Consider the following 16,346-nt stretch of genomic DNA (forward strand, 5'->3'; position numbering starts at 1 on the left):
CTTCCAACTGATGTTCAGTTAGGAAAGATGCCCACTGACTTCAATGGGGGTTGGATCAGGTCGGGTTGGAGGCATTCAGATCCTATAGTGGTGGAGTCTATACATTCAAGAACCTCGGTAGAGAAGTCCCAACAGTCTTGCAGCGCCCGGGTGGCCTGTACCCTTTCACAGCACCTATATTAACCAGACAGCGCCTGGTTTTCTGCAAGGCCTAGATTCGGCCTCCACACATGTCCATGCACAGCGTCCTGAGAAGGGAACCTAACGAGAAAGCCCAGCGGACAGCATTCAGGTATTCCAATCCAGCCAGTTTAAAAGCATTAGGCAGAGAAAAGAGGTGAAGCAGGGATTGCCTGCACCCACCGGTGCTCAGGTCCCACTGAGGTGTGCCATAGAGATGATAGGCGCACAATCCTTTTGGATAAATAGTTTCCCACCTGTTGTTTTTTTATGACCTGTGTTCGTGCGTGATAGACTCTCCTACCATTCCACCCCTGCCAATGGGCAAATGCGCTGACGTCTGTGAGGACAAAGATGCACCATCACAAGCAGAGGCCACCTTTTGAAAATCATACCCACAATAACTTCCATATTGCCTAGAATATAAATTTATGAACCTCAGGCATTTAAGCATGATTTAATTATAATGCAATAACTTATATAATCTCTCTTTTCCCTTCTCCTTAAGCTTTCTCTCTGCCTCCAGCTGGGAAAACGATCCTCCTTCCCTATCTGAAGAAAAGACGTTGCTGGTTTTGGCTGTTCTCTCAATTGCCAAGACTCTTCCGGCGAGACACTTTTTTCATCCGCTGAGCTGGTTTAGGAATGCTTTAGGAATGCTCGCTAGAGTTTAGGGGAAACAATGCAAAGAAGAAAATATACCTTTTGCTGCTTTGATTTGTAAACTAATTCAGGCCCTGAAATGGCTGACTTTTTTGCCATTTAAAATATGATCAAAGGCTCCTGCCAACACACAGCTACAATATAATGGGACAGGCTCATTTTTGATGTGTCGCTATGCCACGGCCCCCAGCTGCGGAGCTGCTGCTCTGCTTCCAGAATTGATTTCCTCTGTCGGTCCAAGCAGTCGAAGAAGCAGAATTGAATTATAATGAGTGAATGGTTGTCCAGCATCTGCTTTGCCTTATTTATCCGATGCTTGAAGACCGTCTTTCTGCTGGGGAGTGGGACACCCCCCCCGTGTGGTCAGCTACAGTACATTGGAATAGGCAGCGTTTGGCTCAATGGGTGTTTTGACAAATCTATTGATTTGTGGCAGCTGTTTTCATTCTTATTTAACCTTCACAAACTGGCTGTAGAGAGATGCTCCCTACCAGTCCTATTCCTTCCAGCTCTGCCATTGAGGGATTTTACACGACTCGTGTAGTAGGTGTATGTGAACAGATAATTGGCTATTCTTTTTCAGGGCACACCTGTATAAAATGCTTCCTGACTCCTGAGCAGCTTGATATGGGTTCCACTCATGCTGTCCTAGAGAAAGCAGATTATGAGTTTACTTTAACTTTGACCTTGGTCACTGTTTTCCTTGAACAAAGAGAACATGGCAATGTAGTCCCTAGTGCGGGCTCACCAACGGTCTTGTGACAAAATGTGGTGAACTGGGCTGCCCCTGGGTAACCTGGACCTACTTTCATGCAGTATGGTGTTTGATAGGCAGGATGGTCTTGTGAATTAAAGAGAGGCCCAGGGTCTATCTCCAGCTCTGCCACGGACTTCCTATGGGACCTTGAACAAATCACTTAATCTCCCAGTACCTCATAGACTTGAAGGTCAGAAGAGACCATCATGATCATCTAGTTTGACCTCCTGCACATTGCAGACCACAGAAGTTCACCCACCCACTCCTATAATCTCGCCTTCCTTCTTTTGTACTATGCAAATAAGACTTCGGTCGCTCATAAGGTATTGTGAGATTAGGGGTACAGGTTTGCGATTGGGGTTAGGGTTGCAAGGCTTAACTCATCAACGGTTCTCAAGTGCTTTGAAATCCTCATCAATAGAAACATTAATTTTTTCTATTCATTTCAGAGTTGCTTAGCTATCACTAATATTATACAAAGAAGGGTTATCTTGGAAGATGGTCCGGCTGGGTGTTTTACAGGGGCACATAAAATGACTAAGAAAGCCACATTATAGTCATAACGTTTTGTTCACATCCACTTCATTCACCCTCCCTCCTGCCCATTCTTGCCATTCATCCTCTTGATGCCTCTCTAAGTTTGCAACTGGATGGAGCATTGCAGAAAAAAAGAAATTTAGGAAGTTCATAACTGAGAAAGTGGGTGAATAGGAACCTCTCAGTGTGTCTAATTCATAGTATCTTCTGGGCTGAGCATCTATCAGCCTCCTGGCAAGACTCCATAATAGAGCTTTGCCCTTTTCATCCTCAGCCCCATCTAACAGCTCCAAAATCTTGGGACATCCTGTCTGGAGAGGATTACATTAATGTGAACTAGAAACCTTTTAGTTTGCATTCGGCGCATCCACAGCGGGTGAGTTACAGAGCAATTGCCCTGCTTGCTACCACCTAACAGTTGTCCTGCCTTTTATATGCAGAAAAGCAGTTCTTATGGCACTGGGGGGCCAGGGAGTTTTTATAGCATGTTGGGGGGTGGGCTCAGAAAGAGAGAGGTTAAGAACCCCTGGTGTAGACAAACCCTACGCTGCAGAACTGAACTGGCTGGTATCTCCTAATGTTGTAAATGTTCTGTCATCAAGTCACCTACCCAGCCTGCCATGAATATGTGTTTGGAATTTGTTTTTCAGACAGCCTGAAGAGTGACACACCACCTTTGAGCTTCACTCCAGGGAAGAAAATCTTAAGGTAAACCAACCTGATTCTCTTCTCATTTTGTACCAGGTTTACCTGGATGTACCTCCATGGGCTTTCTGAGAGGGATCCCTGTCCTGCTTGTTTGGTGGAATTTACATCTTGCTGTTTCTTTTAAGATCATGCTTGTTTGGTATAACGTTCTGCCATGCAATGGAAAATGAATGTTAATAATTAGCAAATGTCTGCAGCTGGTCTTTTATTTTTTTTAAGGATAAATTTAATGCTAAATAAGCCACTCTGCAGACCTAAATCCTTTCTTTATTCACATAACAGGTGCAGTAGCCAAACTTGTCCAACACAACTCTACAAAAAACTCTTCAAAAACAGACTCCAATGAGAGACTGCTGAATTGGAATTAATTTGCAAACTGGATACAATTAACTTAGGCTTGAATAGAGACTGGGAGTGGATGGGTCATTACATAAAGTAAAACTATTTCCCCATGTTTATCCCCCACCCCCCACTGTTCCTCAGAAGTTCTTGTCAACTGCTGGAAATGGCCCACCTTGATTATCACTACAAAAAGCTCCCCCCTCCCCAGCTCTCCTGCTGGTAAGAGCTCACCTTAAGTGATCACTCTCTTTACAGTGTGTATGGTAACACCCATTGTTTCATGTTCTCTGTGTATATAAATCTCCCCACTGTATTTTCCACTGAATGCATCCGATGAAGTGAGCTGTAGCTCACGAAAGCTTATGCTCAAATAAATTTGTTAGTCTCTCAGGTGCCACAAGTACTCCTTTTCTTTTTGCGAATACAGACTAACACGGCTACTACTCTGAAACTCTACTAATGTACCTCCAGCCAGGGCTGGATTGTTTGATGGAGGCCCAGGGCTGTTATAGTTTTGGGTACCCTCTTTGCATATTCAATTTCTTCCCTTTACCGTTTACCGCCATCCATGGGGGATGCCAAACACTCTATTGTTAAAATGACCTTGATTATTTCAGATCTGGTTTTTCAGTGTGATATACGGCCCTGTTGTAAAGAGAAATGGAAGTTAAAGTGAACAAAACCATTTTTATTTTGGCACATAACTGGTCGTAATACACACAGTGATGCTATGGCTTTCCTCACCTACCGCCATCATTTTCAATTACATTTTCTGGCAGACCGGCTAAGGCAAAGGACAAATGTTGGCAGCCAAAGGGTGTTTTTAAGGGCCGAAGGGCACTTCAAATGTTTGCTCTCAAGTGAGCCTGCCATCAGCCAGGGATGGCAAACTTTTCAGAGTGGTGTGCCAGTTCACAGTTATTAATCTCGCAATAAAAGATTGAAGTGTGCCAGTAGACAATTGTCAAGGTTCCTCCCCCACTCTGAACTCTAGGGTACAGATGTGGGGACCTGCATGAAAAACCTCCTAAGCTTATCTTTACCAGCTTAGGTCAAAACTTCCCCAAGGTACAAAATATTCCACCCGTTGTCCTTGGACTGGCCGCTACCACCACCAAACTAATACTGGTTACTGGGGAAGAGCTGTTTGGACGCGTCCTTCCCCCCAAAATACTTCCCAAAACCTTGCACCCCACTTCCTGGACAAGGTTTGGTAAAAAGCCTCACCAATTTGCCTAGGTGACTACAGACCCAGACCCTTGGATCTTAAGAACAATGAACAATCCTCCCAACACTTGCACCCCCCCTTTCCTGGGAAATGTTGGATAAAAAGCCTCACCAATTTGCATAGGTGACCACAGACCCAAACCCTTGGATCTGAGAACAATGAAAAAGCATTCAGTTTTCTTACAAGAAGACTTTTAATAAAAATAGAAGTAAATAGAAATAAAGAAATCCCCCCTGTAAAATCAGGATGGTAGATATCTTACAGGGTAATTAGATTAAGAAACATAGAGAACCCCTCTAGGCAAAACCTTAAGTTACAAAAAAGATACACAGACAGAAATAGTTATTCTATTCAGCACAATCCTTTTCTCAGCCATTTAAAGAAATCATAATCTAACACATACCTAGCTTGATTACTTACTAAAAGTTCTAAGACTCCATTCCTGGTCTATCCCCGACAAAGAAGACTACAGACAGCATATAGACAGACAGACAGACCCTTTGTTTCTCTCCCTCTTCCCAGCTTTTGAAAGTATCTTGTCTCCTCATTGGTCATTTTGGTCAGGTGCCAGCGAGGTTACCTTTAGCTTCTTAACCCTTTACAGGTGAGAGGAGCTTTCCCCTGGCCAGGAGGGATTTCAAAGGGGTTTACCCTTCCCTTTATATTTATGACAACAATATTCCAGCAAAATCTTGCAAATGAATAAGTGCGTGCACTGCTATTAAAGCAATACGCTATTAATATTAATTCAATTAAAACTATGGAACTAAAATTAAAAGTTAAACTCACGAGAAATGAACGGACATCTAATTTCCCTTTCTTACTGCCTGAAATGTTGACACTCACCTCGCATGGTCTTTTTTTGTTGTTGTTTTTTAGGGGAAAAGTGCTGAACAGTACGCAACCCTGCTAACTAATGAAAGTATGGCATTTACTGATTGCTTTACAGTATCTGATTAGGTGCCTGATTAAAGGTGTACCACTGTAAATCTGCATCTATCAATATAGTCCAATGTGTTTAAATGTAAATGAAAAGTGTCTAAAATTAAATACGTGGCATGATAGTAAACAGGGAAAATAAACTGAAGGCCATCTGCCCAGCCTCATCAATTCAACCCCCCCCCAAACTCCAAAATGTGCTCATCCCCCCATCAGTTCTGCCCTGTACCCCCCATCTGCCAGTCCCCCATCAATTCTGCCTCAAGCTCCCAGCCCCCTCCCACCCATCAGCTGTGGCCTCACCAGCCTTCCTTCTGCTCATGAAGTTCTTCATCCCCCCCACCCCTTCCTTCCCCTTCCAGGCAGGAGACGGCAGCTCCAGGGGTCCTTCACCCCTCTTTCCTTTCCCAGGCCAGCTGTCACAGGAAGGGAGAGGAGGAGCCAGGAGGGGAAGTGGAACCACCCTGAGCTGTGGAGCATTTCCTGCTCCCACCATCCCTCCTGTGATCAGGGATGTTTCCTCTGCTCCTCTCCCTGTCCCTCCTGTGAGGATAGGCGAGGCTCCAGAGCACTCTGCTGCTTCCCAGGAGGCATGAAGGGACAGCTGATGCCCAGCGGGGGGAGCCCTGGGGGCAGGATCAGGCCCGCAGCCGCCAACTGAGGAATAATGCAGTAAATTATATATATTGGGGGGTAGAGGGCTCAAAATCCAAGGCCCTGGGCTGCAGCCCTAGAGCCCCAGCGTTAATCCAGCTCTGCTCGACCCTGACCCAAAGGGATCCCCTTGCAGAATAAACCTGCTTTTCCTTTGGCCCAGTCACTCTCTGATGTCTCTCCTGCAGCAGCTGCCTGGCTGGTCTTGTGGCGCTGCCAAATAGCCATCAGATGGCAACAACATTTGGCCATCCAGACCTTGGCTGGAGCTGAGCGAGTGACCTTGAGCAATCCTAGAGGAGGGTCCTGCTCGCTCTTCGCCCTGGCCTTGAGTACTGGAAAAATGACCAGCTGGCAAGATTTTTCTTTGCTCCCTTGAAACACTTTGCTCTTCTCTCTGCCGACCCTCTCCTGTTGATTGGTTTGCATACACTTTGTGCTTTAAGGAGAAATCCATGCTGCTCAATGGCCCATTGTGTCCACCACAGTCACTCAGCTTTTCACATTTCTCTGCCTGCAAGGAATCTGGACAAAATGTGAAACGGCAGCGTAAAATAAAGAGGGTATTATTAAATCCTAACAAACGGGCAATCTCCTTTTCAATAAGACTGAATTCTCTCTGCAGCCTTTCTAGCACACACAAGTTAACTGTATGTAAAACATGCAGCACGCTCCAGGGGCGAACTTCCTGTTTGTTATAGAACACCTTGTTCTGACTTGCAGGCTGGGTTCTGACTGCAGTACAACAGAGGATAGAGACGATCTATCCCTAGAAATGGTGATCTTTTTTCTCCAGGGAAACCGATCAGAACCTTTCCGCCTGCATTATTTATTTTTTTTATTGAAGATGAATCAAAAGCATGAAGAAAGAACAAAAGAAAAGTCTCAGTGACTGAGCAGTGTTAATGCCTCCTCTAGAACCATCTGCTCTGAACACAAACTGGCTGCCTACTTGTTGACAGCACAATCCTTACAGATTGACAGGAGCAGTATGCAGAAAACAAAAGCCTAAAAACCTAACTATAGCACAGCGATACATACAGGAAGGGCTTGTAGCATCAGGTCCTACATGTATACTGGCAGAAACCTTGGGCCAAATTCAGACTTGGTTTAGCCATTTCAGTGGAGTTGTACCAAGACTGATTTTGGCCCTTTATACATAAAAAGAAAGGCACAGATTGCAACTGTTGTATTCTACACGCACCGAGAACTATACAGGCTGCATGTTAGGAGAACTCTAACAGGAACGTTTAGGATCCTTGTTTATTGCCATGAAATCTCTCTCATTTCTTTTCAATCACATAAGTAGAGCCATGTGAACTCTTAAAGAACTTTTGTGCATTCCCTTCAGTGTAATTAGTGTCTCAATTGTAATAGTAACAGAAGTGTGTTTCTCTAAACTCTGGCTGTGTTCCATTGGCTGAAATTCAGGGCTGCATCTGAACAACAATGTGAACCTAAAATGCTCCCCGCTGTGGGATGATATAGAGCAACTTGCTTCTCAGTGCATTTTTCTTTTATACCTGGTGCACATGAAGACAACGCAGTTTCATGTTGCTGCTGCCACCGGGAGCAGTAGACAGAGCCTACCAAGCCATGTAATAAGTACCATGCTTGAGAATTAGACAAAGGTCACTTGGATCCCTGTGGCATCGGAGGAGAGAAGTCGGATTAGGTATTGTTACGTGTTCAGAATTAAACTGACTGCCCCCGCTGAGTTCTGGAACGAAATGACTGGCAGAGCAGGGTGTGGTTCTTTCCCCTGGAGCATAACAGGATCATCGGTTAGGATCAGCAGTACATATCCCACCTCAAATTTCTATAAATACAAAGGTGCCTTTGGCATTCATGCACCTCAGTCCTTTGCTCTCATTTTTTAGCTTTCATGTCTGTCTATTGATGCTTTCCCTCTCTTCATTTAATTCAATGACAGCTTGTTTTCAGCATCCAGTTCTTGGCCTGATATCTTTGGACAGACAAGCAAATACTGCCCCTTCCTGGCTTCCCATTAGTAACCAATCATCCTTCCCATTCAGTTATATCTGCCGGGTTCTTTGTTTGTTGGTTTCTGTGAACTTTCAACTCCTTGATGCTGAAATTAAAATGTTTGATGCTATCGGGCTACCATAGTCAACCCAGACATCCAGAGAGAGCAATTTCCACCTGGAATAATTTGCAGAGCTGCTAGTTGTTTCTTATTTGTATCATGGTAGCACTTAGGAGTCCCCATCATGGACCAGAACCCCCTAGTTCTAGGCACTGTACAAATGCAGGACAAACAGTGGTCCCTGCCACAATGAGTTTACAATACAAGGGCTTGTCCACATGGCGACTCAGTGCACGGCATACTGGGGTGCCAATCTACAGCACATTAACTGGCCCTGTGGACTCTGCCTCCATGCACTAAAAGTTCGGTAATGAGCTTTGACATACCCCTGTTTCAAACAGCAGGTGGGTAGCGATAGACTGGGGAGCACAAGGGGACAGTGAGACTGTGTTGGCTATACTAGCTTCCTGACCATGTCTTTGCTGTGGAAATCTGCAGGATGAGACTGGCTGCGGGCTGGTTAATTCTGTACCAGGTAGTGTACACACCCTCACTGCCATCAGATGAGCCCTGCTGAACCACGGGGTGCTTCATCTCAAGCTCCCCTAGCATTAGCCATGATGGCCACTTCTCCTGCAGAACAAATTAATGGCAGCATTTTGGAATAGGAACATGCTATGTTTTGCTGTTTGGACAGATCTTCTGGTTTGCTTTTTGCTCAGGTAGGAGTGAAGCCGTTTATAAACTCAACAAATCAATTGGCCATTCACTCAGTAAATCAGACCTGTATCACACAAACTGTTGATGGCACAATGAGGTTGCTTCATGCAGTTATCCCTGCAGGCCCTGTTATTTCCTTGTTGACTGTGCGTTTCCTTAAACACTTTGACAGGCAAAGAATTTGATGGATGGGAGATAAATATTTCTTTGGAAGCAAACCTCAGCATTGGTTACAGATTGTGCAGAGCTTCTAACACACTAGGTGCAGGATGTATGGAACATCATGTCTCTACAAGGCTTTCAGAAGTACTGATTTGCTTCAGAGGTGTCTGAGTACATGAAAGACTAGAAGCGGAATGTTTAATTCCGAAGCAGCTGTGTTAGAGGTTACTGCTCTCAGTGCTTTGTCGAAAACCCCTTCTTTTGGTCTCTCAGGAATGTGCATGCTAAAGCCTACAGGCTGTTCCACTTTTCTTAGAGTGTACATTGCCAGTGAATGGAAAATGTAGCCCACTGGTTGTTTTCCATGTTTATCATTTCAGATATTGGAACCTTAAATTGCTCCTGCAACGTAGATGCACACAAAACATGCATCATTGTGAGCAAAAGTATTAAGTCAGATCGGCACATCAGATGGGCCCACAGAACCCAGCTTTCCATCACTCACCATAAAAACCTCTCCTTACAAATCAAGTTTCACGGCACAGTCGAGTCTCCTTTTAGGCCTAAAATTGGTCCCCCTATGAATCTAATGGCCAAAAATGAATATTACTTGATATGAGCCATAAATTAATTCTTCTGAATGAGATGTAGTCATGATGAGATCTTGGAGCAGTGAATGAGAGCACAAGAATGAAAGGGGAAATATTTTGGGGGGCATGCAGAGGACATCACTGGAGCCTTGAGTTACATAGAAAAGGCCCTGGAGACAGAAGACAGTTTTATGCTCTATGCTTAAAATGTTCTCAAACAGAAAAGTCAGAGGAGCGGGGGCACTGCTGGGTGATGGGGAGGAGTTGTTTGTTCTCGTTTTTCTCTTGACAACAAAATGAGTTGTTTGGTTGGTTTGATTTAAAAGAACATTGCACAATAATTCAGAATTTCTAAGAAAGGATACACAAGACTTTTTTTCTTTCCTGGAATGTTTTCCACACATTTCCAGCATATGACATAGGTTCCTTTGGAGACATTGGTTGTTTTCCAACACTGCACTGGATTTCACTCCCATGAAAAGAGATCGTATCTGTTGCTCTCCGTCTCTTTTCATAGTCTACCATCTGCTGGTTAGACTTCAGAATTGCATGGGACTTGTTCCAGACAGCGTTCTTCAGCACTGGGCATGTGTCAAGGGTGTGAATGTCACCTGCTCTTCGTTTCATGTGAAACAGGAGACAAGAAAATATTCTCTCTACAAGCTATCTGACCTGCTTCCACCTCTCAAAGGATGTAGGGATCTTTGCTGAAGATGAAGCAAGCACTGTTTCCTTTTTCACTGCACTGGACTGTGAAATACATTAGCTACTAGAATATAGTTAATCCCAATTTAGTCTCCACAGCTCAGTATATTGTCTATCAATCCAATCTAAGCACACACTGGGGGTCAAATCTGATGCAACTTCTCCTAGCTCCACCCAAATGAATGGGGATGTCAATGATTAATATGAAAGCTGAAGTTCTAAATAACTAAGAGGCCTGTGTACAAGCCCCACACTTATGGAAATGCTGGATTAAGACACACAGGACCGTTAAAGAGGTCCCCTCTGGTTGCCCTTGTTGCCTGTAATGTTAGTTCTAAAGAAGATGATTTACAGCAAGGGAAATCAGGGCTGTATCAGGAAATTTGAGGACCTGCTTCCGCACCCAGGTGTGAAGGAGAATAGGCATGTAAGTATGTATCATGGTCTCGCTCTGATTTTAAGGCTGGCAAAGACTAGTCACAGGCCTGAAAGCAGCAATTAAAAACAAGGAGAGAAGTGATACTATTGTGAAAAAGCAACAGGCACCCTGGGTTTCACCCTCTCTCAAACTCTCTGAAAGAACGGGCCATTTACTCCTTAGAATTCTTGCTTTGCACGGGACCGGAGGCGTCATGGAATTGTTACAGTTTAACTACCAAATGGAACAGGGAGGGGAACGTCGGCATCACCTGTAGTTATGGCGACAAGAAAATATTGACAGCACAATAAATTACATATTAATGGAAATAGCAAGGCAAAAATTTATCCTGCTTGACTATTAAATAACCAGTCCACATTTATGAAACAGGCAGGGCATTCCACTTCTGAGATCAAAGATGAAGGAGTCTCTTTAGCTATTCACTTCTGTTTCTGTGCAGTGTATGTTACCAACCCACCGCAGCTGATCATGGTCTCAGAGTTGCACAACAGGCTATTTGTAATTCCCTAAATTAATCCCCTTCTAGAGGTTCACCTGTTATGTATGGTCGCTCATGGTGCAAAACCTTAATGTTCAACAGAGCACAGGAAAGAAATCTCTGATTGTCTCTCCTCTCTGTAGATATCAACTGCAAATTATCAGGTTAATCATAAATTGACCAAATGCTTTTCTTTGCATGGACCCATCCCCCAAGTGAAATTCCTTTGCGTTGAAACATTTCTTGAGCACTGTTGCTAAATAATTATAAGCAGAATGGATCGTGTTATGCAAGTCCAGGCTAGTAACACTGCAGAATACACTTCCCAATGTACCTGCTACTGGCCTTTCAAAATGAAGCTTCTAGTTCTCTGTCTGGGTAATATATTCACCTGCTCATGTATTTGGGAGCCTCTAAGCAGTGCAGCTGTCTGAGAATGCACTAGCTAGTTTGCTTCCATGGTATGGCATATCTTGGCTTGGGAAAACTTGAAACATTGGTTTAGCTTGCATCTGAAGAGCAGTGTTTGATTCAGCCATAGCGTATTGCAGTTACCACCAAGATTGTCAGCGTGGCTTCCTGAAAACATTTATTTTTGGTGCCAAGCAAATTCTCAAGGATTATTGGATAAGGGTCTCAGGAGAACTCAGAGAAGAACTTCCACCTTGCTCCAGCTGAAGATCATTCAGATCTTGATTTTTTTTTTTGGTAAGAAAAAGATATTGAATTAACTCTGGTTCTGCCAGTGTCACAACTTAATTAGGTTTGGCGTCCTGGGAAAAGGCCATGAAAAACCATCACAGTTTCAGGAAAGAGGGAGAAAAAGTTGAAATGTCAGTGATGGAAAAGCAAAAGCAGAATTCTTCCTGGTGTGCGTATAAGCAAGAAGTACCAGCACGTATAACATGGTAAGTTCCATTCTGAGAATAGTACATTTATTAAGGGTTTGTCTAAATGGAAAGTTTGTCTAAATGGGTGTGAATTTACAGCACACTAGCTGCGCTGCACTAAGTTCCTGGGTGCACGCTTTTACTGAGCACTAAAAGTGCCCTAGGATAATGTAGTACTCTTTAAAGTGTATTAAGCTAAGTTTCACAAAGGCACTTCTAGTGTCCACACAAGGAGTTAGCGCAGAGCAGACAGTGCTGTAAATTCACACTTTTGCTTGCAGTGCACTAATTTCCCAACAGCAACAAGCCCTTAAGACATGACGCTATGTTGCACGTTTTTCAACCTGGGTTTTAGCCGTGCAAGTCCATTGGTTGTCAGTTGAATGAACATAGCTCATGGCTACATCGACATACATCACGCCGAAAGCTTATCCAGTACCTGGCGAGAAGGAAACAACGTCATAGATATGTCGCACACCCACCATCCTCAGTGGTCATCCACAGTTGTTGATGCTGCTGTTCATATTACCTACTTACGGCAGCTATTAAACTTGTTGTAACTTCCTCTGAAAAGACCGTATGAAAAGAAGCTGAATATAATCAAATAGAAAGTTATGCTGTGTTGTACTTATTTAAATCTTTTCGGTACAAAATAAGAATTCAACAGGTTGTACTTCAATATAGCAACACCTTGAATAGAAAAAAAAATTGTGGCTTATTAGTTGACTGTGAATTACCCCCTGTAATCATGGAATTAATATGTGTTAGAGTCGTCATTATTTCCTCCAAGCTATGCAGTGACCCACACTGGATATTTTCATCTGATCACATGCTTGCCATAGAGAAAATGTTGCCATGGCATCATGTGCTATTGAGATCTGAGTGCACTTGGTTTGGGAATTAAATACTTGAGAAAAAAGTGCAAGGGTGGAACAGCCTATGACTAGATAGAGGCTCAGAGGACCAAATCCTCAGCTAGGATAAGTCAGTGGAGATGCACTGATTTGTGCCAGCTGATGATCTGGCTCTGAGTTTCAGACTATATCCAGCCCCCAGGGATGGGAAGAGAGTGCCCCACATAGCTCTGTACTAGCCCCCTTGCTGGTTCAGGAGCAGTGCAAAGAGTCACGTCCATTCCTTCTCAGCTAGGAGGAAAGTCGCGAAGACTCAGGGCCTTGGAAATGGGCATGTGGGGGGAGAAAGGAACAGGGAAATGTCTCTTTGGGACTTTGAGAAACACTAAGGGAAAGCCACACGGGATTTCCTGGTGAAATACTATCACTTGTGAGGGTGTGGAAAGCAGCCTGGTACACTCGCTTCATCTTCACTTCCTGCTTTCTCTGGTGCCGCTCTTGCATTTATTGCACTAATAGTAATCGTCATCATCATCATAAATAAACAATTGTGCCTTCCATCGAAGGATCTCGAAGCCTCCCAAAAACACTGTGATGCAGAACACTCTAATGATTGACAGATGGCTGAAACTGAGCCACAGCGGCTATGTCTACCCTGCCGTGGACACCTGCGGCTGGCCTGTGCCAGCTGACTCGGGCTTGGGCTAATGGGCTATTGAAGTGCAGTGTAGATATTCGGGCTCAGGGACCCTCCCACCTCTGAGGGTCCTAGAAACTGGGCTCCAGCTCAAGCCCGAATGGCTACACAGCAATTAAACGGGCCCTTAGCCCAAGCCCTGCGTCAGCTGGCACAGGTCAGCCGCGGATTTTTAAGGGCAGGGTAGGCACACCCGGAGAGCTTAATGTCTACATTTTCAAGAGTCCACTAATGTTGGGTGTCCAACATGAAGCTCGTTAAGCCTGATTTTCAGAAATACTGACCCCTCTGCAGTCCTCTTGTTCTTACTACTCCCTGTAAGAGAGCACTTAGCAAATTAACACCCTTGGATCTGAGCAGTACATACCCCCACAACAATCTGTGCCTATCCTGTCCTCGATGAGCATTTTCTTTGCTTTGCTTCCCTCTTCTACCAGCTTTGATCAGAGTAAAAGCCCCCGTCTGGAAGAAGAGCTGGAGCTGGGTCACTTGCAGCTCCTGGAAGCATTGTTTGCTCATCACACCTCTCCCAAAGGGGAAGACCAAGGCAGGGAAACAGAGAATAAAGACCAGTGGGTGAGACCCTGCAGAAAACAGAAAGTGGAGCCACCAGGAAGTCTGACTCTACAAGAGTTTCATAGAGTCCTGTCAGAGCTGACTGGCTCTGAGATCTGGAACAACCAATCGGAGCTGCTTTTCAACAAGGTAATGAGGATCTAGGGTTAGATGAGTCATGAATGCAAATAATTCCCATCCCAGCCAGTTAGCATTTCTAGCATGCAGGCACCACGTTATTTTGAAACACTCTTATTTTGATCTTTTCCTTGCATGTCCCTTCATTACTCCCCTTCCCATTAGGACTCTTACCTTATGGCAGCTAGTCTTGTAACTGGCTGCCTGGGACTTCAGCATTAACTGCTTCTCCAAGGCCTTGCATCTTGTGGAGGTAAAATGCTACCACCAGACTGAGTGAAGTACCACGATTTCATAGCATTTTACAGCTACTTTGTACAGGTATATACATGCAGGGACATGGAGATTCACGCCCTATGTCGTCTTATCCATTTAGACTGTGAGCTCATCATATTCGGGGACTGTCTCATTATATGTATGTACAGTGCCTAACACAATGGGTTACCTGGTGGACCCTCCGGGTGCTTCTGTAATACAAGCGATGAGTAATCAGAGTGGAATTTGATCACTAGGACTATTGAGCCTGCTCCCGCTCCCTGTGAAGTCACATTGGCTTTTCCCCCTCCTTGTTTGTTGCCATGTTTTTTGAGGTTGACACCAGCTGTGATGGCCTTATTGACTGGAACAAGTTCTGCACATACCTGCTGCTCTATTACAAAGAAAGGGACTACATGAAAGCCAAGAAGGAGATCTTCCTTGGCAGGGAGCCCCTCATCCGACACTGTGTGCAGAACAAGGTGAGCGGAGAGGGAAGTGTATTGGTCGCAGAGGGTGGAGGAGCTGAATTGTAACTGGACAGGCTAGCAGTGTAACCATTCTCTGGTGCTGTGTGTAGTTCGGCAATATTCCTCTCTTCTTCAGCTGCATTTTTCCTTCACAAACAAAATATAAAAGGAATTAAAAACTTGAGCTTTACTCTTTTTTCCCCCACAAGCTTTATTGCAGTTTTCTTGAGGACACAGGCAGACAGCGGCTGGCAGAGTTTTCTGTCTAGCTAGAATTGTCTTCAGGGCAGCTTTTCTTGTTGAATTTCTAGTAAAAAACGAATAAAGAATTCCAGATTTGTTCCACTGACATAACTGTAAAACAATTCTGGGCAGGCACTTAAATCTAGGGAGAGGTCACTTTATCAAATAAAAGGGCAGGGTCATAATTTACCTATTTCTGGACCAGTTGGGTTGAGCATTTCCCTATAACTTTGAAGGTGTACAGTCAAATCCTAGCCTTGTTTATACCCACCATTGAACACAATGGCTGAATTACAGGCACGTATATAATGTGAAATGGAGAAGAGAGTGAGATCTGACCACTGGAGCAAGATGTGTCTTGGTTTTTCAGCTGGCACCAACTACCAGGTTATTGGCCATCTCTTCTCCACCACCACTCTGGTTTGTGAGTGTCAGCAAAGGAGGAGTTCTTACTACCTGGGACAGCGCTCTACATATTCAGAAAACTTATGAGGTAAAGAGGTTGGTAATAGCATGGGGGTAAATGCAGTGACAACTGAACTTGGGAGTAATTCAGCATCCAGATTTCACTCAATAAATTGCTATCTGAAGGAGAGTTTAGCCTCTTTGCAATGACGATGAGAGCTGGTTGGGATTTTACAAAGGAATGTTTTCCGATGGAAAATGTAGTTTCCGCAAGATTCAAATTTTCTGCAAGAAAATTTCAGTTTTGCCCCCAAATGTTGACTGTCTATAGGAAAATGGAAATAAAAGCTTTAGTTCCTTGGCTGCCCACCTGGAGGGCTGCTGCAGATCTGGGGCTTCCAGGTTCCATGGTAGCTACCTGGCTGCATGACTCCCTGGGCAGCCGGCTCCCTGACTCCCTGAGGTATCCAACTTGACAGTCAGGCAGCCCAGCCAGCTACCCTGGGATCTAGGGGTCCTGGAAGCCCGTGGGCCCTCAACTCCTCGGGTGGACTGCTGGGGAGCCTGGGAGCATTTTTGAAATGAAACACTGTTTTTTCCCATAATGGGAAATTCCAAAATTCCTGTGTTTCATTCTGAATCTGAATCAAATATTTTCCAAAGTGTCAGAATTTCTCTTTTCTGGGAAAT

At 44.4% G+C, this 16,346-nt stretch overlaps 1 protein-coding gene across 2 annotated transcripts in view; it reads left to right on the plus strand.

Annotated features, from left to right (window-relative positions):
• Nucleotides 1–11,432: 11,432 nt before the first annotated feature.
• Nucleotides 11,433–16,346, plus strand: part of LOC140897711 (cilia- and flagella-associated protein 337) — a 52,133-nt gene continuing 47,219 nt past the window's right edge. For both annotated transcript variants that reach the window (XM_073310656.2, XM_073310657.1), the window contains exons 1-4: nucleotides 11,433–12,057; nucleotides 14,028–14,295; nucleotides 14,874–15,020; nucleotides 15,622–15,744. In XM_073310656.2, the coding sequence (XP_073166757.1) occupies nucleotides 11,936–12,057; nucleotides 14,028–14,295; nucleotides 14,874–15,020; nucleotides 15,622–15,744 (660 nt within the window). In that variant the 5' untranslated portion in view covers nucleotides 11,433–11,935. The remainder of the gene's footprint in view (nucleotides 12,058–14,027; nucleotides 14,296–14,873; nucleotides 15,021–15,621; nucleotides 15,745–16,346) is intronic.

Source organism: Lepidochelys kempii, chromosome 14 (genome assembly GCF_965140285.1).
Source record: "Lepidochelys kempii isolate rLepKem1 chromosome 14, rLepKem1.hap1, whole genome shotgun sequence".
Taxonomy (NCBI): domain Eukaryota; kingdom Metazoa; phylum Chordata; order Testudines; family Cheloniidae; genus Lepidochelys; species Lepidochelys kempii.